Source organism: Globicephala melas, chromosome 21 (genome assembly GCF_963455315.2).
Source record: "Globicephala melas chromosome 21, mGloMel1.2, whole genome shotgun sequence".
NCBI lineage: Eukaryota > Metazoa > Chordata > Mammalia > Artiodactyla > Delphinidae > Globicephala > Globicephala melas.
Window position 1 is genome coordinate 13,730,994 of NC_083334.1, and position 26,132 is coordinate 13,757,125.

Consider the following 26,132-nt stretch of genomic DNA (forward strand, 5'->3'; position numbering starts at 1 on the left):
CTTCTTAGCTGCGCATGTCGGATCTAGTTCCCCGACCAGGGACTGAACCCGGGCCCCCTGCATTGGGAGCTCAGAGTCTTAGCCACTGGACCACCAGGAAATTCCCATGGTGGGGGCAGTTCTGACCCATAGAATGGGATGAAATTCTGACTCCATGCATGTTGGAAATAGAAGTTTCTACAAGACAGGAGAATTAGGGGCAGGCAGGTCCTGGCTTTCTAGTAAATTGATGAGCAATATTCAGCAGATGTACTTTGAGCATCACATAAGACAATGTATATGAAAACATTCTAGAAAATTTTAAGGGATTATCGTGTTTCTCAATGAAAGATTTATTTTTACTAGACATATAGGACAAAATACATTTAAATCTGAGTTCATTTTGGTTCTTTTTTATGGCAGAGATAGTATTTTGTGTCTAGACAATTATTTCTCAAATTTAAGACATAACACCTATAAACACATAATCATCATGAGGAGACGGGCATTAAAATGAGAACTCTTCACACATAATGTATGTCTATCTTTGTGGTATCTTATACCCTATATGATCAGTTACTTTTAATGGTACAACAGGGCGTTGAATATAATATTTCTGGGATGGGTATGACAGATGGATGCTTAATAACCATATTAATACTGAATAATTCTTATATTCTTATTTATTATTGCTGGTATAGCATGAGCTATGGCTTTAGTTAGAGCTGAGTGTGAATCCTGGCTTGGACATAGTAGCTGCATGAGCTGAGCAACTTACTTTAATTTCCAAAACCACAGCTTATTTTTTCTCTTTCTCTCTAAAATGGGTTTAAAATAGAACATATCTCATTGGGTTGTTCTCAGAATTAAGTAATATAATACAGGAAAAGTGCTCAGATTAGTGGCTCATAGTGAGGTCTCAATGAAGGTTACCTATAAGTGGTACTATTAGTCATTATCCTAATAAAAATGGCCCAATAGAAGTGTGTTTATAAATTTTTATTTTTGTTTGAATAGTTTCTATAAAAATATTTCAGTGGGGAAATTAAAATTAGTGTGTGGAAATGAGTCACAGGTAGACACATTAATGCCTTACTTATGATTTATGAATAACCTTTTCTGTTTTTAAAAAGATACTTTTGTGATCAGAGGGGAAATTTTAAATCATTAATAGTCCTAACATTTCAAATCTGAGGAAACTGAAAATTAACTGCATAGTCTCTGACCTGCTATGCCAAAGGAAGTGTCAGTTATTTCTATTTATTTGTCTCATATGCATTTATTATATTTTATTTTATTTATTTATTTATTTATTTTTGCGGTACGCGGGCCTCTCACTGTTATGGCCTCTCCCACTGCGGAGCACAGGCTCCGGACGTGCAGGCTCAGCGGCCATGGCTCGCGGGCCCAGCCGCTCCGCGGCATGTGGGATCTTCCCGGACTGGGGCATGAACATGTGTCCCCTGCATCGGCAGGCGGACTCTCAACCACTGCGCCACCAGGGAAGCCCCATATGCATTTACTGATCAAAGAGTGGAGATGACGCTCAGTTACTTCAAGTCTAACTCAGGTGACCATGATATTATGAACCAATATTGTGAAAGTGTTCGCTACACTCTTGATAGAAGAGGTGAACATGGCACCTTTATAAGACTATACATATACTATCTCAGAAAGGTAAGCAGTGATTCTTCTGCTGAATGCCCTGTGGGCTTATTTTTATCCTAAGCTAAATACAGGACACTTCAGGGGAAAATGCCTTACTTTTCTGTTGAAGACCGATCTCTTGGTCGAAGTGGTGGGACTGGAGGAGGAATGTGCGGGGGAGGGACAGGAGAGGAAGCATCCTTAAAGGCGTCAGTGCCGTTGTCGGAGTGGCTTTTGGAGAGGGGTCTGTAGGTCTGGGTCTTGGCAGCAGGATGTGACTGAGCACGGTAGGGTGAGTTGTACAGGCCTATCACGAAACACAACACAGCAAAACAAAAACAGAACAGAAACAAATAACATTTTGAAAGTGCATTACATTATTTATACCCCACAAAAATATCCCATGATTTTACCGAGATTATTATCAGTAAACATATTCACAATGCATGCATTGGATGGTATGCTCTTGATTTATTAATATTATTAATTTATTAATCATTATTAATTCATTAATGGATTGCATGCACGAGCATTGGTTACAGTGAATCCTCATCAATTATTATGGAATTAGTAATAATTCCAACTGGTACTAGAAACAAACTTACAGATACTTAGCAAATTTTCTCGTGGATAGTGTAAACTAATATCGTAGTTAAGATTTTAGAAGAAGATTAAAAATACTTAATAGAACTGTTTCCAAATATCTTCTATTACTTTAAAAGCTCTGATTTGCATATGATAATTGACGTGTTAATTGCAATCAAACAAAATATTGAGCAAGTTAAATACATGTGGTGCAAGGCATAAGGAAACATCAACTCTCAATAAGCTTATAGCACATCTGGGGAAAAGAGATGTGATTAGAATTATGATTGAAAATAATTGGTAGCATATGATAAAGGCCACATGAGGAAAACATATTTTAGGCATTAAAGATTTTAGAAGATGGTGATTGGTCGGAGAATATATCACAGAACTGATGACACTAGAGTGAGCCCTGAAGGATTGGTTTGGGTGGGTCGGGGAAGAGGGCAGCGGAGATGGCAGAGGAAAAAAAGCAGCAGAAAGTGCAAGGCATAGAACAGCGCGATGTAAGGTTAGTAGGAGGGGAAGAGACTAATCAGAGTTGCTTTGTCTGCCGATTAAATGGTAAAACTCTAAAGGGCTCTGCAAGTTTATATGTAACTACCGTTCAATTGACTAATTCTAATGGATGCAAACTTCAATATGAAAAATAATTATAAAAATTCTGAATTTCCTGCCACCTCAATCTTTTGAGCTAAGTCTATTTTCATTCATCTGCTCCTCCTGAAGGTCCATGCAAATTGGCTATGACAAATGAGACAGTGTCTGCACTTCTGTTTTGCCTCAGTGCTACAGTCAGACTTCAACTTGAGCGCTTGTTCAGAACGAAACAGCAGACCCAAAATGGAGTTGCTTGTGCTAAGCCCCACAGCACCAAACCGAGACTTAACTTAGTTACAGTTCTGACTCTGCCAGAAATGGAATCTTAAAGCCGTCCATCAGGAATGGCCTGGCCAGCAGGAGTTAGATACTCTGCCTGACAGCCCCCTGCCCTCCCCTCAGGGAAAGTGACCTTGCAGTAACCCACCCGCTGTTTTTCTTAGTCTAACTTTCCTGTTCCTGCTCCCTTCTGCCTATTGAAAGCATTTCGTTTTGTTCAGCTCCTCGGAGCTCCTTTCTGTCTGCTAGATTGGATGCTGCCTGATTCATGAATCGTTTAATAAAGCCAAGAAGATCTTTAAAATTTTCTCAGTTGAATTTTGCATTTTAACAAGCGAAACACAGGAGAGGAGTTAGGAGAACCTGAGACCGGGAATAAAAGTTGAGGGAATCTTAGCAGGCCACCTGCTGCCGTCTGGAAGAGCGAGGACTGAAAACCAGATTCTTGCAGCTTGCTGAGCCCGTTCTGCTTGTTTTTTTCCTTCTACTTGTCGTCGGACACTAGTAGCAGAATCCTCAACAGTGAAAAGGCCTGAGTGCTGGCCTTCAGGCCTCGTGGAGGGGACAACCTCATCCTGTTTGGGGGTGTGGCTGGCAAGGGGACCTCGATGGGAGGCTGCAGCTGCTGAATGGGAGGTGGGCCTCGGAGACTGCTCTACAGAAGGCAATAACAGGCACTGTGCAATCGTCCTGAGCCTGGGGCCAGGAAGTGACAGGCGGCCCTGTGTGGGGTCCCCTGATGTGACATTTAGGAGAAAGCGATGATGGAAACATTTTTCAGGGGTCCCTCACTCCAGCCTGCAACCATTTCACAAGATACCAACTCACTCAAGTTCAAGTGGAAATGCCCAGAATTGAAGTCGTTCCATTATGACCGCTGGCAACTCTGAGTCAGAAAAGTGGTCCAGCAAACTGGGATGTTTAAAAATCCTTCAATAAATGATTGCATTTAGAGCAAAAGCATGGACAGGGTCACAAAATACCTTGCTTGACTTGTTTTTGGTGAAGTGTATCTGAAAGATCTTACGCAATTGTAATCATTCTCTGTACTGATAAAAGGAGATCTTTATCTTATTTTGTACCCCCTGTTACAGTATGTTCTTTCCTGCTGTCCTTCACACTTTGGTTAAACATTCCTGAAGCCGAGAATAAACTAACAGTGGGGATGAAGGAGATAAAATAGTATTAGTTCTCATTTCCATGAGAAAAGATCAAATCTTTCGTTATACATGCTGAGAAAAGAAAAAAAAGCATCTTCCTAATTGTAGAGACTGAAATCGTGCACTCAGAGTGGTAAAAAAAAATGACTGGGAAGTTCTTCCAAGCATGGGAGGACACAGTGTAGTCATGGCAAGCAAGGAAACCCATCCTACCTGCATTATATGTATAAGGAGTATTATACATGTCTGTGTCATCATCTAGAAAATGAAACATAAATATTATGGTAATACAGATTGGTCACCACATCCTAACAAGATAGCAGAACTTCAGAGAAACAACAGATTTGTTAGAAAACGAACACATTTTGCCTAGTTCATAAAACCATTTTTAAATTTTCAAATATTATGGGTTTTTTTTTTTCTGTTGTTTTTTGTTTTTTTGTTTTGCTGGGACTTTGCAAATTGACTTCTCTGGGCTGTTAACAGGTTTGCTCTGCTGCCCACTTCACAGCATACAGATATCAGTCCCTCTTCCTCCTTTCTGCCTGTCCTGGATCATGAATTTCCTTTAGTAAGTGCTTTAAAGATCCCTTGTCAACTCAGTGAGACCCAGCTACAGTCACTGTCTTGATATGGGGCAGATGCACGTGGACAGAGGAATAATGTGTCTCTTTAAGCAGATAATACGCCAGGCCAGTTTATACTGTGGATAGGGAAGGATGAAGGGTCACCTTCTAAGAGGCTTCCTGGCAACTCAGGGGTGAAGCAGCAGTGCGGGTGTCTGGGTGTTGAGGGGTGATCTAAGAATAAGGAGGAGTGTTGAAAAGAAGGAAGGGCCATGAAGTCTGCTGGGGTCTTGACAGTTTGTGTGAACCAAAACTACACAAAAGAGTATACATCCTTCAGCCCACAAGGACCTGATCAGAAAACAGAACTACATACCCGGCTTGTGCACCATGTGGATTTGCTTAAACATGGTCTTGTACCAGTCCTTTGGCCTGTCAACTGTCTGTAATAGAAAATGTCCAACAGTTACAAAACTGGTTCCAAATAAACATTGTTCCTCTTTGTATATTATATCTTTTTAAATAGAAGATTTCTGTTCTGACTCTTTACTGTGTCATGATGACATAGTAATTTATCCAGGGATACATGCCATTTGTAAATACATTACCCTTTGTTTGAGTGGAGGCTGAGTTGGAATGTTATACGCTATGGTTTTATTTCTTCCAGGTCACAGCTGTGCCCAGCCCTAGGTAGTTGATATTTGTGCAAGCTTATTTATATAAAATTAACTGAATAAAAGTTATAGTGTTATAATTGTTTGCTTCGCTCCTTTTGGTGATAATTATCATTATCCATAATAACTTGTTAGTATACTGGTCAAGACATTATTTTAAAAATTAACTAGGGAATATTTTGGACTCGAATTGTATTCTGATCATCGGCTTAGAATTAGAGAACTAAAAATTTGGTATTTACTAGTCTAAGTTACTAAAATACTGGCTATAGTAAACAATCTAGTGTCCTAGAGCAAGTCACAAAATATAGACATTGTTTCAAGATTTCTTTAACGTGATAATAAAATGTTGGCAACATTTGCTGTGCTAAACTGTAAGTTCCTTAAAAGCAGAAGCTCCTTATCCACCCCGCTTTTGACATAATATAAACAGTAGGCTGCAGTGGAAAGCTGAGCTTAATGTCAGATCAACCTAGATTCAAATCTTGGTTCCTTTCATTACTGTTTAATACTTCCAAGCAATAAGAATTTGAGCAAGTGAGGTAACCTTTTAGGGCCTCAGTTTTCTCTTCTCTAAGATGAAATAATTATATCCACAGCGTAGAATTGTTATGGAAATTGAAAGAGACAGTGTATACAAAAAGACCTAGAACAATGCCTAGAATATAAGAAATGCTCAATAAATCATAACAGTAGGAAACCTCAGATATTTACAGAATAAAACAATGAATGAATCCAGGTTATTGGATGGAAGTCTACCTAATCGTATACTGTGAAAGTGGACATATGCCTTTATAATCATAATTCAAGATTTTGCTTGGAGTGTCTTCATTTTAACTCTTCCAGGGTTATTCTGGTAGGAAACTTGACCATTCTGTATATAGTGACTAAATATACAGATTTTTCGAGGCAGTTCTCTTCACAGAAAATATTCTGTTAGGAAGGCCACAAAAATATTCTTGTATTTGTTAGACTGAGCTTTGGTGTAGATTTTATATCCTGATTTTTCTTTCCAATGTGGTCATCGTGTTTTCCATCTGGAAATTGAGGGTTTTGTGCTATATCTAGACTTATTTTGATCTCTAAGAATATATGATTCTGGTAATCACCACAAATACAGAGTAACATCAAGGGCTAATTGACTTTGTTGGGAATCACTTCTTCACTCATTCTAGGCTCTTTCTACAATGGAAATATTGAGTGGATCACTGGTGGACTTTATACTCAAATGGTGGCTGTTATTTGCTGGGCTAAACAAAGTAGATGAACATGTATCTTTAAGGGACACTTATTTTCATAAAAGATGGATTTGTCTTTCATTAAGCTTTAATTCCTTTGCAGTCTTTAGCAATAAAATATAAGACATAACTTTGTGTAAAAATGTTTCCCAGACATACCTGGACACAACCAATGGCAACGAGGAAGCTGAATAAGTGAGTTATATCGCTGTATATGGCAATGCATCCTGACAGACAGGAGTTTTTCCTTCACTTGCTGGAGGGCACATATCTGGCGGGATCTCTGTTGTGCCATCTGCTAGCTTTATATGGTGAGCACAGAGATGCCAGGAAATGCCCAAGTTGCTTGGCAAAGAGGAATGTGAAACTGGTAAATGGGAATACTAAAACTCTATGTCCCTTTCTAAAAGCAGTCCTCTAAGCATTTAAAGTCCCTTTTAGAAATGCCACCATGTAAGTTGTTATGGCAAACATTGAGATTAGGTAAACGGAAGTGTACTCAAATTTCCGGAAGTTTACTTGTGTATTTGTTCTTCAAAATGATTTTGCATGGGCAGTAACTACTAGTAAATCACTGTTTGGTGGTTTTCTATAACTTGGCTGAATAAACCTGAAATTTTACACTCCTGTAGTTTACAAAACATCAGAACTCTACATTGATTTATCGTGCAGAGATTTCCAAAAAGGGAAAAGACACATATTTTCTACAGTTTTGGTGATAATTATCATTATCCATAATAATTTGTTAGTGAGTATAGTGTTCAAGACATTATTTTAAAAATTAACTAGGGAATATTTTGGACTCGAATTGTATTCTGATCATCAGCTTAGAATTAGAGAAATAAAAATTTGGTATTTACTAGTCTAAGTTACTAAAATACTGGCTATAGTAAACAATCTAGTGTCCTAGAGCAAGTCACAAAATATAGATATTGTTTCAAAATTTCTTTAACGTGATAATAAAATGTTGGCAACATTTGCTGTACTAAACTGTAAGTTCCTTAAAAGCAGAAGCTCCTTATCCACCCCGCTTTTGACATAATATAAACAGTAGGCTGCAGTGGAAAGCTGAGCTTAATGTCAGATCAACCTAGATTCAAATCTTGGTTCCTTTCATTACTGTTTAATACTTCCAAGCAATAAGAATGTACACCAGTATACATTATTCTATTCTATTTTTGCCCCTTTCCAGCTTGGAAAAGACTCAAACGGTGTTATATTTGAACTAGAAGGAAAGAATCTTACATTTCACTTAACTACTCGCCTTAATTACACAGTCTCGTGGGATCTGAACCCTAGCGGTTTTTGTTGTTGTTGTTTTTAAGGATGGCAGTAAAAGGCTAACATAGACGTCCCAAGTCGCATGAGAGAGGGCAGTCTGGGAGCTGCTTCCCTTTCTTCAGATAGCTCAAAGGTACATTTGGTTAATTCTTGGCTTTTTAGAGTTTCCATGTTACTTTTTGAAATTCTGTTTCCTTGGTCTATGCTGGTTGTCTAAAATGAGACCCTGAGATGATACACTGGGACAGTCTGCCTTTGGTGTGTACACTGAGCAGAAAGCCCCTGTGAAGCAATGTAAGTCTGACAATCATTACTTTCTATGCGGATGAGAAAGAAAAACAGCCTTGGAGATTCTTGGCCTGCCGTGGCTCAGACATGGCGAGACTCCACATTTATAAACACAGCTATACTTGGGGATGTGCTCTGTGGGGCTGACAGATAAGAAATGTGAATGACTCTTCAGACCTGTACCTTCTCTGCAAACTTTGAACAGTCTACATAAGAGCACAGCTGTACATAAAAATGCTGGTTCCTTATAAGGAACTTCTGAGTTGCTTATATTTTTATTTTCTCTTTTATAGAGGGGGAACTTGCATTGAATGTCTAGTATCTGCATTTGTTTATGCCTATCTAAACATGCTTTTGATTTGGCAGTAGATTAAAAATATATAAATTTTTAATATTTCTTGATTTTTCACTAACCATCTATAACATCTCAGTTTTTTCCTTTTAAAACGTAAAAAGCAAGGTCTTGCTATTTAAGAAAATTATATCTTACGGATAAAGACAGTTCCAGCTTTGCATGTCCATTTGTGTCTATCATATATTGACTTAAAAACATACCTAGAGGTCTCAGATAAAATCAGACAATCTATAACTACACAGAATCAGGGATCTCCTAATTTGTCAAGGGTCAAAAACAAAACCAGTGACATTATACCTGTCTGACACTGTATCCCTACGTTATTAGGAAAAGAAATTCAAATTAAACCATTTTGAGTCAGAAATCTTAAAACAGAAACAAACAACAGAGTGCCACCACCGGAAACATGCAGCCACCATAAGATTAAGAATGTTAGTCACAATCCCTGAACTCTTCCTGTCACTTAAATAGGACAATCATTGGTTCCAACAGAGATGTTTAGGACTTTATAATTAGTCACATTCAGCATCCCCAGAATCTAATGAGTCTAAAGCCCCAGCAACTGCTCTACAGATTTACTTTCTGGCTTCCAATTCTAATACAGATGCTTGGAATAATCAAGTTTCAACTCTCCTCTCCGAACACAGGATCCCCATGTGATGAATGCAAATCCAAGGAGACAAGAGACCCTCAGTCTTTGTCTTTCGTTCTTTCTGAGCGATTCTAATCGTCCCTGATCTCTTTTTCTGATCTCTTGCCGGTTCTTTTCCTCTCTCCACCCTTGTCTTTGGCCCCCCAGGTTTGCCTTCCAGGCCAGTAGCTCTCGGCACCAGCCCAGCCGCATACGTGGGTGTTGCAGACCGAGTGTATGCAGTCGGCGCTCCCTTCTCTCACCACCCCCAGTTTCACCTGCAGAGGTGCTGCCGCTCTCATCCTGGCGCCCCCAGTATTCCTTCGCGCAGGCCAGCACAGACCTCCTCTCCAAGTGGACTGGATCAGCAAGCAGCTGCCTGCCCAAGCTCAGCCTCTGCTGCTGCTGAACTTTGCCAGAAGGGGCTGCCCTGAAACACCGAGCAATGTTCTGGCAGAGTTTAAAGACTTAAAAAAAAAAAACCCAAACACTTTCACTTATCGCCCCGGAGAGCTCTCAGCAGGCACAGCTGACGAGGGACACTAAAACGTGATGTGTATTTTCCTCAGACAGTTTTTCCTTTCCACGACATGAACTCCCTTCCCTCCAATCATCTCGCTGCCCAACACCCAATTCACGGCTCCCAGTCTCCTGGTGGTAACACATCCATCTCAAGAAACAAATCACCGGTTTATTCGCAATGCACATGGGAATTCAGTGCAGCCAAAGAATTCACATCTTCTTCTTTCTTCTCTTTTCTCTTTCTATTACCCCAACACTCCATGGAAAAGGTAAAACCAGACAAAGCCTACTTTTATCGTTTAACAGAATCACAATTTTCGTGATTTTTTTTTCGTGATTTTTAATTGAAATGGAAAAACAGATTGGGTCATTATCTTCAATCGACAGTTCCCTTTCTCTGCCACACACAGCATAATATTCATGAGAACTCAGATGGCACGGAGGGCAATCCTCATTATATAAGAGCATAGGAATGCACAAAGCCATTGACAATCCATCCTTTGTGGAGCCTGTGCACAGCCCCGGAGCAAGGCGCGCTGGCATTTCCTACCGTTCTAATTGCCGTGGGGATTCCGGATTCATCCACCGGCCCGATCCCCGGGTAGTGCGGCGCTTTGATGACTGTCACTCTCTTCTCCTCCTCTGAGGATCTGTACAGTGGTATTGAGCTGCCCATGCTGCCGTCCAGAGACTGTGCATGCTGGGGGTATGTCTCTGAGGAATCTGTGGAGAAAATTTGGTGAAATATACTTGATGCGCGAGGAATCAAATTAATGGAGCCTCATGCCTACCGTAATATAATATATTTAATTACATGTAATTACGTATAATTACATAGTTATATGTAAATATATAATACTATATTATATTTATAAATAAATATAAAGTGTATTTCCATCACTATATCTTTTAACTCATTGACCTTAAATTTGAGCCACTCATTGTTAACATGTGGGTATATATTGAATAGACCTCTAACAACAAGATCATCATCATTCAGTGTTGAGGGGAAGGAGAAGAATAATATTTGTTGAAAGACCATGCGGCCCCGTGGCAGCCACTGTGTTAAGAAAGCATTGTACATGCATTACTTCTTTTTTTTTTTTTTTTTTTTTTTTTTTGCTGTACGCGGACCTCTCACTGTTGTGGCCTCTCCCGTTGCGGAGCACAGGCTCCGGACGCGCAGGCTCAGCGGCCATGGCTCACGGGCCCAGCCGCTCCGCGGCATGTGGGATCCTCCCAGACCAGGGCACGAACCCGTGTCCCCTGCATCGGCAGGCGGACTCTCAACCACTGTGCCACCAGGGAAGCCCGCATTACTTCATTTTATGCTTCTAGTAATCTTGGGTGAGGGATCCATTTTATAAATGAGGGGGCAGAAGCTGAGACAAGTTTAGTAATTTCCTTCAGCTCATCATTTACATTACTATTATTTTGGTGAAACTGCTGACTACCATTATCTTAAAGTACTAAAGTGTACTTTTAGGATGAAAAATATGACTATTGAGTCTATGACAGTGATTTTATAAAAATAAAGTGAAAACAAAAATCACATAAGGAAATCTTCACATCCAAACATATACTTGGATGTGAAGGCTTATGGGTAGAGAAATGATCATAAGCTATTAATATTAACGTTTATTTAAGACTCCATGACGGCCACTAAAGTAAAGTAGCTTCGCTTTTACTTTAAAGTAGCAAAAACCATGACTTCTCACCCCTTGGATGTGAAAATTGCCCTAAGCATACATTGTGACTGAGATGTATCATGCTCTTCATGCCATCTTTGTTAATTTTTGGTATACTTTCATAAGAAACAGAGAGGACATAGGTGTACTCTGTATTCCACTTAGAGTTTACAGGTATTTATGAAAATCTACATTATCATGTATTTAGTACAATTGATAATATGACCTCCTGTTTTTCTACAACAAAGTTCAAAATTTTGCTGACCAAGTATGACTCTTGGTTTGTCAGATCTGTTAGTCAGGTCTCTTTTTATGTGCATATGGAAGAGTCCTTATGTCAGGGCAGCAGTCATTGTTTACATATAGGTATAGATATAAATATAGATATAGACATCTAAAAAGATATGACTGTGTTTTTGTAGCAAATTTATACAAAATTTCATAAGATTTTAAAAAAATTTAACTCATCATTATAAGGATAAGTAGAGATAAGACCTTTGTAGACTAATATCCATTATAATATTTGTAACTGCTGTTACTATGACTGTGTTTTAGTTTGCAACAGAAAAGCATTTTCAATCCATTTCTGATGAAGAATGAATAAGGCTAGGAATACAACTGCTTTACATGCCATTGTATGTAAACGTAGTATCTCTTCCAAGCAACTCTGAATTAAGACGCAAAGTGATATTTGACTCTGATTTTCCATTTAATTACAGAAAGGATTTGAGTGGGCAACCGTGATGCTAGTATTTCTATCAAACACTTTTTAAGCACTGAGTCTTTGCAAGCCCTAGCCTAAACAAACAGTGTTAACTCTCTTCATATGTGGGTCATAAGATTCTATGAACTTACAGCTTACAAGTTAGCGTTTTATTTTATTATGCTCTTATATGGTCTACTAACTCTCAGTTTTGCAGCTTTGTCCTCAACTTTATAAAGTTCCTCTAGGGCAGAACAGATTTGTATATATTCCTCAGGACCTATCTCAGCACCGGCCAACTGGAATTTGTTCAGTATTTATCTACAGAATTTCTTTCTCTGTAGTATAGTTTATATGTAAAATCCACCCATTGATATGTTCTAATATAAAAGCCTGTCCATACTTAAGTATTTATATATTTTGTTTGTTGGGGTGGGAGGGACAAAACTGTGTTCATTAAGGCAGGCAAAGGGGACAGAGTCCAACTTTGCTAATAATTATTTGGAAAAATATTATGGCTAGGATAATTTGTAGAGTTTTACTATAGATGTGTAATCATGCATAGCTCCATAAAGAATCTAGATATAATGGACTCCTGTTATAATACTACACCAGGGACTGATTATATAAGGGCAGTATTTTGGCACAAAGATGTTCTACTCTCTTATACTGTAAAGGGACATCATTATAAGATTCACAGATGATCCCAGGAGCAGCCTTAGAGAAGGTGCGAGTATATTTAGACATTTCTTTGAGTCTCATGGCTACATGTAAGTCGTATAGTTAGAGAGGTTTTGTTGGCCATAGAAGTTGAATTCCACAATCCATAGGCTGGGTGTTCCTGGGTAAACTAATAGCCTCATCTTATTTCCATACAGTGTCGGGGAAGAGAAGGCGCTGTCTGCTGTCAGTGAGGACATGGGAGTTAAAGCCCTGTGTTCTAGTTTCTTTCTCTCTGCTGGTTGGTGGTGGCCAGAGGATCGGTCTCCTGCTTTTCTGAGAGGTATGTTGTGGTCACGTGGTCCTGCGCCGTCTTCACTGTTTCTTGCTGCCCTGCAATCCTTCTAGTTGCTCAACATGGAACGTTTCTCCGCTTGAATTCAGATGATCGTTCGATTTGGTCTGTTTTTCAATGTTTGTTTGGTTGGGTTTTTTTGCATTTTTAAAAACTAAGAAATATTTATTACATTATTTTCTAAATTGTCCTAATATATTTTGCTGCATAAAAATATTTCTAACATTATATAGCACAGCTTCTTTTCCAGGAAGCTTTAAAGAGTTCATAAGCGCCATGAAATCGTATGTTTAAAAATTTATACGCATGTTCTAATGTTCATTTTTCTGAGTGGGAGGAGAGCTCTGTCTTTCATTTAGTTCTTAATTCCCAAAGGATTAAGAACTATCTTTCTATAAAATTCTGCATCGTTATTTAAAGGAACTCACATCCCTGACTGGTGGTCTTCTGGTCTCAGTTTGAATAGTAGTTTACTACTTTGGGAGGCAGCCTATCCCCTTGTTAAACTGTTTTAACTGTTAAATAGTTCTTCTTTATATATATTAAAAGAATTTTCTACAATGAAAGCTTTTCCACAAAAGAAAGGGCTCTCTCGAACATGGGTGGTATTTGCCACCCATGGAAATTCACTACATGAATGTTCTCCTGGTATATATGCACACTCCTCTCCCCAACTGGCCATCTTTTTCTTTCTGCCCCATCACCCCAAATATCTAATAGCCTTCTCCAGACTCAGATATAGATGGCAGTCATCGTCTTGGAATAGCCGGGTCCCCATTTTCTCCAGTGTTAAATCCTCTGCCTTTAATTCCTCCCCTAGGAGAGGCTCATTAAATAGTGGAGTATTGAATGTTTCTACTTCCTTTTCCAAAAATTACTTGGATGCTTTATATTTTTCTTGTTTGGTTTGTACCTGTTATATTGAAATTGTCATGAAAATCATGATTATCCGATGACTTACCAAGTGACCGGCCATGCTGCATGATAATGCTTGAATTGAGTGAGCCTGGTAGCGAGTAGGCAGAAGGGGAAAATGGCCTTTGATAGTAACTCAGCGGACTCACAGTGCCTCCAGAGTTTCCATTCAGCGTTATCTGGCTCTGAGAAAAGTGCAAAGACATCCTGTTAAAGCACACGGACCCCTGTAAACATCACTCCTTTAGATGACAATAATTGCTTCCATTCACATGACAGTAATCAGCTGTCCAGTATTTATTTACTAACTGATGTCGAGAAGGGCATGGAACTTTTTTTTTCAGTGTCTTCACTATCTTCTTTACTCTGAAAATCACTCTCTTTATATGTCAGAGGGCACAGGAGGTGATTAGGAGAATGGAAGCAGCTGACCAGTGGGCACATTGCTCTGCCAACAGTGATGTCCAAAGATATCAGAGGAGCCAGTATAAAGTAAACGTGGAGGGTGAATCTGCTCTAATGTCGTGACTTAAATCACACTGCTCTGGGTGTAGGATTTTAAAAGAACATTCTTTGACAAGAGGAAAGTGATCGGTTCTCAGACTTAATCAGGGAATCCTGTAGCGAATCAAGGTTTCCAGGGCAAGATGACTAACATAAGGAGGACAATTGTTTGGATTTATATATGTCATGAAGCAATCTATTCTGGAAGAATCAAATACCTGGTGAAGCATCAGAAAGTGGTGTTAACCCGCCGGCTTCTTCCTACTCATGTTTCATTTAGCACGTTATAGGCCTCTTTTTGGTTCCTTAATAATTTATTGTTTTGATTGCTTTATATTTGAGTATTTTCATATCCCCAGTGGTATTTCAAGATTCTTGTTGAAGATGGTTATATATATGCTTTTTAAACATATTTTTCTGTATAACATGCAACCTGGTGCTAATAGGATAGTAGATATTCAATAGATACATATTCTCATTGAATTGAATCAGCTCAGTTAGAGAGGTGGAGCTCACTATTAAGCATGCCTGTCTGTCCACAACATAGCACTGAGCATTGTGGAGATTGTATAATGCATGCAAATAAGATAAAACATTAGTAAGAGCATTTAGTTCAAACACCTTACAGCTGAATACACACAAAACACACATATGAGCATAGATAAAGAACCATAATTTGTGACCTTTATCTGCTTATTTTAAAACAAATTAAACTTCTCTCGTATAGGCCTGAAACATAGGTAGTCAATTAATTGCACATTTCCATGATTTTTCACTTTAAAGCAGATGTTTTCAAATAATGTAGAATTAATCTAGTTTCATTACTTTATAGCCATACCACACCTGTCCTAAAGTCAGTAAGCATATCATTACAATGATTGTGCTTAATGATGAACTACTGCTCTGAGCTGTTACAGAAATCATTGTTAGTCACCCCATCTTGAGGGTCATCTACCCTAGAGCACTGGCCATTCAGAGAAGTGTCACGCACTGATCTACCCAAATGCTTCAGAGTGCTTATATATCTTCGATGAATTATTCGAGACTATTTTTGCCTCCTTGCCCAAATCCAGTTTGGTTGATCTTTGTAAATATAATTTAAATATTATTGTTATAATTAATGTTAAATGCAGGAAAATTCTCCTTAGTAAAAACTATCATGTTACTATGTAACTAAACTTAGGAAAGTTGCCCTGCCTCCTATTTTGATGGTTTCAATAACATTGGTTATGGGTTAAACAAAATAAAAGCTGCAGATAGATTTAGCCTTTCATCATGTTAAATCAATTAGGATTTTACTAATGAAATAATACTATTAGAATTTTAGAAAATACTTTATTATTATAGTGAAATAATTATTAGGAAAACCATCTCATGGAGAAGGTACGTGCAATTTAAACTGTTACTTGAAACTAAGTTCAGTTACAGTTGGCTCCACAAAGCTATATGTATGCCTCTCAGGCTCCTGAAGAGTCTTAGAAACAGTAAATTAAATAGGCTAGTACATAAATTAATACACTATCACTGCTTTGTATTTTTGAGTAAAGGCATTCCTTAGAGTTTTAAAAGTAAAGAACTATTGAAAGCATAGTAGAACATGGAGAGGCTCATGCCTGTTGCGCTCCAGGTACTAGTGGCAGGGGAGGTATTAGCTGTGGAAAAGGAGGTTCCTTCTGTAGCTAGTCTCTGAATGCAACATTTCAGGGGAAAGTTTTATACCCAGCTGTTGAATTAATACTGAAGCCCATCTAAAGTATTATTAAGTATTTAGTAAAGATACTAAAAAGTATCTTTTGTCTTCTGTAATTGCAACGTCTTGAAAAACATATAGTTTATAATATTTCTCCAGGCATGAAATTCACAGATTTATGACCTTGATGCAACATAAAAATTATGTAGCACAGCTAAAATTTTCTCTATGACAGTGCATATTTAGAACTTCATTATGAAATCAATTTTAGAAAAAAATTCCCTTTATTTTGCCTAAAGTTATGTGCCTTTCAAATTGAAGCTATTATCTATACTTTATATGCAATAGAAAATCTGCGCCATAAAATTTTGAAACACTTTAGGCATTTATAAATCATTTATTAGGGACTGCTTGCCAAGTTGATATATTTAGATGAAATAAATATGTATGGGAAATATTTATATATTGTTCTAAATGGAAGACAAATTGTTGATATATAAAACAATAAATATTCATAAATCTCTATACTGGAGTGTCTTGGGAAAATAATTCCAACAAAATCATAGGGCTAAGTTTCTGCAATGTAGATTAAGGTTATTTGCATCTTTCACTCCTGTTGGATAGATGGGTTCAAAAGATGTAGCTGTTAATGAAAAGGGAGCAAGAAGAATTAACATCATACAGTGAGTAATCATGTATGTGACAAATAAGGAGATGTGAACTGTTCACACAGGGCACATTCATATGAATCTCTGAAGTAAACTGTTATCTACCAGGATTTAATACTGGATTAAAATTTTAGACTTTCTCTACTAGTCATCATCATATGTATACCTATCTAAATTTCTGAGAAAACTTTTTATTAAGGCAAATCACTGTACAACTCATTAGCTAGAGCAACACAGTGTAAACATAAGTGACTCTAAAATGAATGAAGAGAATATAATTGACCTTTTTAGCCCAAAATGGGTTTATGAGGATGAATGTAATGTATTTCCGTAACAGACTGTACGGGATCGGTTTAGATGGAATCAACATGTATGCAAATAAAAATGCTCGGCTGCAAAATCAGATGGCAGACAAGAAATTGGTCCTTTCGGTCTTTGGAGATCTGTTTAAAAAATGATGGAGCATAGGAAAGAAGAATAATTACATGCATGATAGCAGGGATGGTTAAAGTGATGCCATCTGTCATGGCAGACTGCTGACCCAAGGCTGGGCAAGGTGTTTCAGAACAGTCAGTTTGTCAGAGTCAGCTATCTGCAGCTCATGTGGGGTGTCTGAGGAGTACTCCCTGGAGGAGCAGGAGGGGTGCTCGCCCTGGGAGGTCTGTAGTGAGAGAGCCTGTGGCGTTGCTGTGGATAAGGCAGGCAGGAGCAAGAAGAAGGGGTTTGTAAAAACAATGCAAAAACGTCGGGGGTCTTTGCAGGTGTGAAGGCCCCAAATCAGCAGGTGGTAGCAGGGTAAGTGATGCTGGGCTGGAGCCACCATCTGGTGAAAAAGTGGTTGGGTTAAAAGTTACCACAGAAGGAGGGCGTGAAGAAGAGGCTTCTGGTGGGGTTTGTCTGTGTGTTTGTGAAGCATTTACCTCCAGCACATTGGCGGTTAAGTTCTGGTTTCCGAGCTGAGTTTGAGGAAAAAATAATGAGAAGAGATATAAATGATCCAATTAATAAAAACACCTCTTTTTGCAATGTGGCAGAGAAGGCAAAGCATCGGTTTTATTTGCAAGCACTCTAAGGAAATATATTCAGAAGAATTAGGTGCCAACCACACAGTAGAGGAAAAGCATGAAAACATGCAGAAAAGGAATCCAGTAAATGTTTTTTGGAAATAAGACCAGTTTTCACACAGCTTTAGTTTGGGGTGAGGGCTTAAGAGTGTTGGCGTAATGGAATTTTTTTTTCCTCCAAAGTTTTGGTTTTTGCACTTGTGACAACAAATTAATATCAAGTCATTCATTGGTTGGCAGAATTAGTTTTCCCTTCACCAGATTTCTCCCTACTGCCTCCTTGTTGGACAATGTCCCCCAAATATAAATCAGTTTGCCTCATGTTTTTCTGACTTTCAGATCTAGAGACTGATCAAATTAAAAACAACTAAATGGAGAGGGAATTTTGTTTCCTTTCCACTCATTGAATCTCTATTTTAACTTCACTATAAAATACTAAAGGAATTGAACTTTAAAATATCCTAGCAGTGCAAATAGTGGTACCTTTGTGTGAAAATGAAAAAAAAAAACAAAAAAACAGCCACTGATGATGTTAGAGTATACCCTAGCTGGTTAGAGCTACTGTCGGCTTAAAATCTTAGGTAAAGGAGAAAGAAACTGAAGGAGAGAGAAAAGGTTTAATACCTCCAAGGCTAAACATGGCGGAGGGGTGGTCTGTAAAAGGAAGAGAGCGGATGCCCCATTAAAGGTGTCATAGCTATCCATTTTCACCTTCATGGTAGCTGACCACACAGGGCAAATATGATGATAAGTGAATTCATTCAACATGAGTGAATAAAACTCTGAAGCAAATTTTGTTTCTTACTCCTCACCCCCACCTCCAAAATAAAGGTTTTTTGAGTGTTCAGTATGGGGCCAGTTGTAGCATAGATAGCCAAAGTATTATAGGATATTAATACAAGGATGGGGAATGTATTAAAGAAAACTGTATAAACTTAAAAATCTTGCCTAGTAAAGATTTAAGTGATTCTTGGCCAGCCATCATCTTCCTAACAGTTGATGTCATGCAGGCTGTTGATCTCATAAAAAGTTATAATTAATTTTTGTCCTCAGAATTTTAATTGGAGAGTTTTAAAAAATCCATTATATAAAAAGGTCTCTTGGCCACAGATACCTTAAAAATCTGAGAGCTATTGATCCTTCTCTTAGGAAAAATGCACAAATTCATGTATGCATAAAATTTGCATCAACTTTAGGGGTTCATGGATACTTGAAAGCACATCTTTAATCTAACAGGTTAAGAAACTCCAACCCTGGATAAAAAGACAGATTTTTCTATTCTATTCTTATCTAGTGAGGTTTTGTTGTTGTTGTTTAAAGACACACATTTTAAATGTGATACTTTTATACTCATATGTGGGCATTGCAAACTCAGGTGCTGACCCTGGGCCAGGAATGTATCCAGAACGTGCAAATCAGGCTAGGGGTTAGATAAGAGGGAATGACGGTCCAATCTCTACGTCTGCATCTTTATTGCTGTCCCGATACAGGGAGGGGGAAGGGTAAGCTGGGACGACGTGAGAGAGTGGCATGGACATATATACACTACCAAATGTAAAACAGATAGCTAGTGGGAAGCGGCCGCATAGCACAGGGAGATCAGCTCGGTGCTTTGTGACCACCTAGGGGGGTGGGATAGGGAGGGTGGGAGGGAGACCCAAGAGGGAGGGGATATGGGGATATATGTATATGTATAGCTAATTCACTTTGTTATACAGCAGAAACTAACACACCATTGTAAAGCAATTATACTCCAATAAAGATGTTAGAAAATAAAAAAGAGGGAATGATGGAAACTGGTAGAAGGCAAAGGGCATGTTGCCCCAAGCCAGGCAAATTAAAAATTAACTCAGTGGCAACCAAACAAAGAATATCTATAGTTATAAACCCTTAGGCCGTATGTTTTTTGGCTCAGTAAATGTAGAATCTGGAGGTGGAAGGGGAATAGTTGGATGTGGAGCTTGGGGTACAGAGAAAGGGAGCAGAGTCTGGCAGGGCCAGGCTGAGGGTGAGGTGAGCAAGGCACTTATCTTGGGTGCAGAATTTAACGGAGTGACAAAAACTCAGTCATGGAGATAAACACTATTTTAATGCAATCTTATGAAAAAAAAAATCAAAGTCAATACAAAAAAAATCCAAACTGAACAAAATATCAAAAATTTAAATAATGAACAGTGCCATGCCAGGTCATATTGAAGACTGAGGAAAAAGGAAAAATTTGTATCCTGGATTTTTAATGGAAGCAATAATATTATAATAAAATAATAATATTTTCAAAATTTGTTTTTTCCCAATCTCATTTTCAGTTGAGACAATAGCCATGCCTGACAAATTTCCCTTGGCCAACGATGATCTTAAACAATTTTTAACTAATTTAAGATGAAGTTAAAATTGTAATAAATTCTGTTTTGGTCAAAATAAAATATTGAAACTTAAAATAATGTTCAGTTTTGATACACTTACTTCTCAACTTTTCAGTATCTTTTAAACTGCTGAAATGTCCTAGAAAAAAATGACATACATACATAAAAACATACGTATATGGGGGAAATATTTTTCTTTCTGTCTCAGACTCTAATTGGCTTGACATGGCACTGTAGTCTGGGATCTTAACACTTCCCTCTTGAATGTCTTTAGTGGTTGAACTTCTAGGCCTCATTTCTCAAGAAACGTACGAAATATGTCTTAAATATCAAGTGAAAGGATGTGACAGGTTTTGTTCTCTACTTTTCAATAGAGCTGATAGTAATTTACTTGAAAAGAATATCTAGGAGAGAGTTATACAAAAATCAATCTTTATATTAAGAAATTATTTGTATCTTATTAGGTGTCATAATGGTATTTTCATTATCTTTTTCTCTTCATCCATTAGATAGAGGTACTAAAATTTCTACAAACCTAAGGATACCATACCTTATATTGGATTTAAACTACTACCAGGCTAATTGAGGTTGACAGTTGAAAACAAGTGACAAAATAATGAAAATTGCTGAAGCCTTGTGATGGGCTACTTAAAATGGGTTTTATTTTATAATTATCCATATCACTGTTAGGATTTACAATTTCCATGGTAACTTTAAAAGAAACAATTTAAGACTTTCTCTGAAAAAACAAGTTCGCTTTTACATACCACCCCATCTCCTTCTGTGATAATCACCCCCCTCTCTCACAGCCCTCCTGAGGGAAAGAGGAGGAAGCCCCTGGCTGCCATGTTTGTACCAGGCAAGCCCATTTTATTGTTTAGGAGGGGGAATAACTGAACTAAACTGGGCCAACGAGGCACTGCCTCTTTCCAGGGAATTTGAATTAAATGATACTGAATGCCCCAGTCAGGTAATCGTGTACCCCACAGTCCCAGATGCAAGTTCACACATAATCAGAGCCAGAGAATGTCATGGAAATCCACAGGCAACTTGGAGAGCTGAGAGGGCAGAAGCTAAGAGAATGTGGCTGACTTGCAGGGAGGCGAGACAGGAACTGGGTGGCCTCTAAGATGGACAAAGAGAGTAGCTAACTGGTCATTCCCCAGGCCCCCTAAGACCTGGCTTTACTGCCTGCATTTCATGATACAAAACTGCCCGGTAGCCTCAGAATAAAAACCCTTTTTCCCAGAGGTCTTAGCCTATAGTCCCTACCCACAACCTGGGTGACAAGTGATCTAAGATGGTCACACAGATTTGGGCACATTGATGGAGTGTGTTGTCTGGATCAGGGGAGTGAATATTTCCACTGTGCTACTCAGATCAGGAATATGATTTTGACTCCAAGAAGGTGTCACATCTTAAGAACATTGCCAGAACATGGGGTTCAAGTGTCAGATTATATCAGAAACTAAAGGCACTTGAACCTCCTGGTTGAGCTGTGGGTCTAGAGTCAGACAGACGTGACAAGTTGTCTACCTTCCCTTGGCCTCAGTTTCCTCATGTGTAAAAATGCAGACATTAATAAAACCCAACTCCTAAAGCCTGTGAAAATTAAATGAGAAAATGTATGTAAAGTGCTAGTTCAGCATTTTGTGTGTTGTAATAGCTCTCAATAAATGAGAGCCATTTTTAAAAAATTAAAATGCTTGGAAGGCATAGGAATTCTTTGCCCAAAGCAAAGAGCAGGGTAGAGAGAAGAGTAATGTGAAAAGGGAGACAACTTCATCTCTTTTGCTTCCTGTTGATGAAGTACAGAAGTTAAGAAGGCAGAGTGCCTCAATAAGAGAAATACTTTCTAATACTTAGATCTGAGAATTGCCCAAGCCTTGACTAGCTGTTCCTACACTAATTGAGCTCTCCATACCTACGTGTATTCAAGAAGAGGCAGGCTGCTCTTCTATTTGGAGGTGTTATAGAGGGGCTCCTAGGTGATTTCTAAATTCATACTGGAATCCCAAATATTCTCGACTGTTCAATCATTTAAACACACACACACACACACACACACACACACACGTACGTCAGGTGGAGGATTTGCCATAGACCTGATCAATTGATCTCATAACAAACCCATAAAAAAGAAGTCATGAGATATTGGCTGGCCATCCTAATAGAACACGTGAGTGATTAGAGCTGGTGCTGCTGGGACTGGTCCAGAAGGCACACTCTGTATTCTACACCCTTTCTATCATCCCACACTGCTGACATTTATCATGATTCAACCTTCCTTAAAACTTCTACATCTTGATCCCATGGAGCAAAAGAGATGAGTTTTCTCCTTTGTCTACATGACACTGAGACAAAGTCCCCTCTGAGTCCCCAGCATATGTGCAGGAGGAGTGTGAAAGTGAGGCTTTGGCAAATGCTTGATGACATTATTTCGTAGTAGAAGGGCCAAGTTTATCCTCCTGAAGCAAAGGGCACAACACTAACAAATGCCAGAGAAAATGTCTGGGGTGTAGATTTTGCTGTCTTTCGAAGCTTCTGGTTTAGGCATTCACTTATCTGACACTGAGAACAATGTGACATTTTTAGCAACAGGATGTCTGTTCACACAGTGACAGAGGGTAACATACCTCATTTTGTGTTCTCTCTATATATAAATTTGTAGGAGGTAAATTAAAACATATGCAGCTTATAAAACAATATGTTGTATTATCAGATACAGAGAGAATTAAAATTCCTAATGGTAGGCTGCAGTTTTCTTCTTACACTAATGGTCAGACTTTAATGAAAACAGCAGAAGTATGTAAATGAAACTTCCAGAACACTAATGTTTCCTTTTCATCTCTCAGTGTAGAGCATTTTTGTTTCTTGGGACTGCTAATTTCTTGGGAGGATAATTCTTTATAATAGAGCATATATTTGGCTAATTCATGATGTGTAGCTGACAGCTCTTGGCATTTACTGAGACTTCCTGCAAGAATGTGGAATGTAAGTATTTAAAACGAAAAGGTCACCACCGTGAAAGGCCATTAGGTGGAAAATCAGACAAAAGTAAAGTGTATCACAATAGGCAAGATGTGCAAACATGTCTAGACACCGATCAGTGGATGAATGGATAAAGAAAATGTGGTATATACAGACAGTGGAAGATTATTCAGCTTTAGAGAAAGAAGGAAGTCCTGTCATATGAGACAACACGGGTGAACTTTGAGGGCATTATCCTAAGTGAAACAAGCCAGTCACAGAAGAAGAAATACTGCATGATTCCACATATATGAGGGCTCTCAAATAGTCAGGCTCATAGAAGCAAAGAGTGGAAAGGTGGTTGCCATGGGTGGGGGAGATGGGGAGATGGGAGTTGCCGTTCACAGGTGGAGTTTCAGTTATGCAAGAAGATGACATGATTACATTCTAGAGATCTGTGGTACAACATCACGCCCATAGTTAACGGGACTCCATTGTACACTTTAAAATGTGCTAAGTGGGTAGATCTCATGTTAAATATTCTGACACAATTAAAAAAACTCAGAACCGCAACAGTTTTATGCCACCTTTTGAGAAAGTGTTATGAAAGACTATACACTGTCATCTCGGAACCAACTGTTGGTTGGATGAAACAAACTTTTATCTACCCATTCGAAGAATGTACTATTGAAAATAATATATTTCCTTTTCCCAATCAGATGCATAGTTTGGAAAAAGGATATTATTTTAAAATAACAACAGTTACTCCATAGTGAGAGATTATTATGTAGCAGGCAGTGTCTTATTCAAACCCCACAGCAATAGTGTGAGATGAATGCTATTATTATCCCCATTTTATAGATGAAGGAAGTGAGGCTCAGGGAAGGGGAATAACTAGATGAAAGGTCTTACATTAATAACCCCTTAAGGAGCTGATTGTCCAGTTGTTCTCCTCCCAGTCTCTCTTAAACTCACAAGAAAGTTCCCCTCCCCACTTCTAGGTCAGCGGTAGGTTAGCAGACCTCATCTTACACATGTACTGTCAGCAGCATTTATGCAGTTAATCATCTCTCCTTGATATACTTTCCTCACTTTCCTGGATTTCCTCCTCCCTTGAACCTCCTTAGCTGATTCCTCCTCTTACTGTTGGGATGCCCTTGGGCTCAGTCCTTGGGCCTCCTCTTTTCTCTGTAGTCATGCTCTGGTCATCTCATTCAGTCTCATGGCTGCAAAACCATCTATAAGCCGATGGCTTAGATCTCCAACCTGGACCTTTCACCTGAACTCCAGACTCATATATCCAACTACATAGTGGACCTCTCCATGTGGATGTCTCATAGACACCTTAAACTTACCATGTCCCAAATGGAACCTCTGATCTTCCCACAAAGCTGCTCTACTCACGGTTATCCAGTCTCAGTGCACAAAGCGTGGCAAATTCCATTTTTCCCCGTTGCAAAGATGCAAAACTTTGAAGTCAGTCTTGACTCTTCTCTTTCCCTTACCTCCAACATGCAATCTGTCAGGAAGTCCTATTTACTCTACTTTCAAAATACATTCAGAATTCGATTTCTCACCACCTCCACTGTTTCCACCCTGCTCGGAGCCACCGCCATTCACTTAAGTTGTTGCCATAGCCGCCTACCTACCTGGCCTGCCGACTCTCCTTCTTGCCCTACTATAGTTTGTTCTCCACTGAGCTGCCAGAATGATTCTGTTAGAATATAAGTCAAATGATGACAGCCATAGCCTTAAAATCCCCCAATGACTCCCACTTATATTGAGAGTAAAAGTTGAAATCCTTGCAATGGCTTCTAGGAGCATCTGGCCTCTGGCCTCTGTTACCTCTGACTTAACTTCCTCTTACCTACACCTCACATAATTCCTCTCCTTCCCTATGACTCCCTTGCTGGTCCATGAGCAGTCCCAGAGTGCTTCAGCCTTAAAGCCTTTACACTAGATATTCCCTCTGCCTGGAATGTTCTTCCCCCTTCAAAGCTGTTCTATCGACTGCATGAAGACTCTTTGACTCTCCTATTTAACATGGACTCTGCTCCCCACATCCCTGCTCAGTGCTGCTTAGTTTATTTACATAATCTCCTTCTAATGTATGTAGTAATCTACTTATCTAAGTTTTTATTAATATTTGTCCCCTCGACCCTCAACAAGACTTTAATTATCAGTGGTTTCAAATGCAGCTCTGTGACTAGAACAGACGACACATGCCCAATAAATATTTGTTGAACGAATAAAAGTGACAGCATCTCAAATCTTAACTTGTGGCATGGTGATTCCCTGAGGATTGTATTATGAAACCAACTGTCTCCAGTCAGCCTGGACAGTGACAAAGCCATAGGGAAGAAAGTTATCAACTTAAGTTTCCAAACATAATAAAATGATTTAGAAGAACCAAACTATGTCAGATGAGTGAACTGAGCTGTGAACGTGGTAGCATTTGCTCTGATTGCTCCTATACCTGCTTCCAGGGACACGTCCTGGGACACAAGTAAGTCTGTTGTCTGACACTAGCCCAGCCGTGTCTGTGGTGTCTCAGCTTGACTTTGCTCCCTACCTCATGGGATTGTGGAAGTTATTAATAAATGTGAATAAGTTGGAACAGCATCTGCATATAGTAAACTCTTAGTATTTGTTAGGTGCTATTGTTATTATTTCATAAGGGCTTTTAGAAAATACTACCTTTATTCAAAGAATTTACTCTAATGAATGAATTTTGCATATCATGATTA

General features: G+C 38.8%; 2 protein-coding genes across 39 annotated transcripts in view; one reads left to right on the forward strand and one right to left on the reverse strand.

The window, feature by feature from the left end:
* The window catches only part of SORBS2 (sorbin and SH3 domain containing 2), a 319,803-nt gene that overhangs the window by 56,604 nt on the left and 237,067 nt on the right, over positions 1–26,132 (reverse strand). For 27 of the 38 annotated variants that reach the window (XM_060291644.2, XM_060291645.2, XM_060291651.1 and 24 more), the window contains 5 exons: positions 14,173–14,311; positions 10,356–10,528; positions 5,193–5,259; positions 4,464–4,508; positions 1,744–1,933 (listed from right to left, as the gene is read on the reverse strand). In XM_060291644.2, the coding sequence (XP_060147627.1) occupies positions 1,744–1,933; positions 4,464–4,508; positions 5,193–5,259; positions 10,356–10,528; positions 14,173–14,311 (614 nt within the window). Of the gene's footprint in view, positions 1–1,743; positions 1,934–4,463; positions 4,509–5,192; positions 5,260–9,561; positions 9,676–10,355; positions 10,529–14,172; positions 14,312–26,132 lie in introns of those variants that run through there. The other 11 variants (XM_060291653.1, XM_060291679.1, XM_060291666.1 and 8 more) reach the window with 8 other exon arrangements.
* TLR3 (toll like receptor 3) overlaps positions 1–26,132 on the forward strand; it is a 366,722-nt gene that overhangs the window by 31,310 nt on the left and 309,280 nt on the right. The window contains exon 3 of the mRNA XM_030831266.2: positions 13,075–13,199. The gene's annotated coding sequence lies outside the window, so the exon portion shown is untranslated. The remainder of the gene's footprint in view (positions 1–13,074; positions 13,200–26,132) is intronic.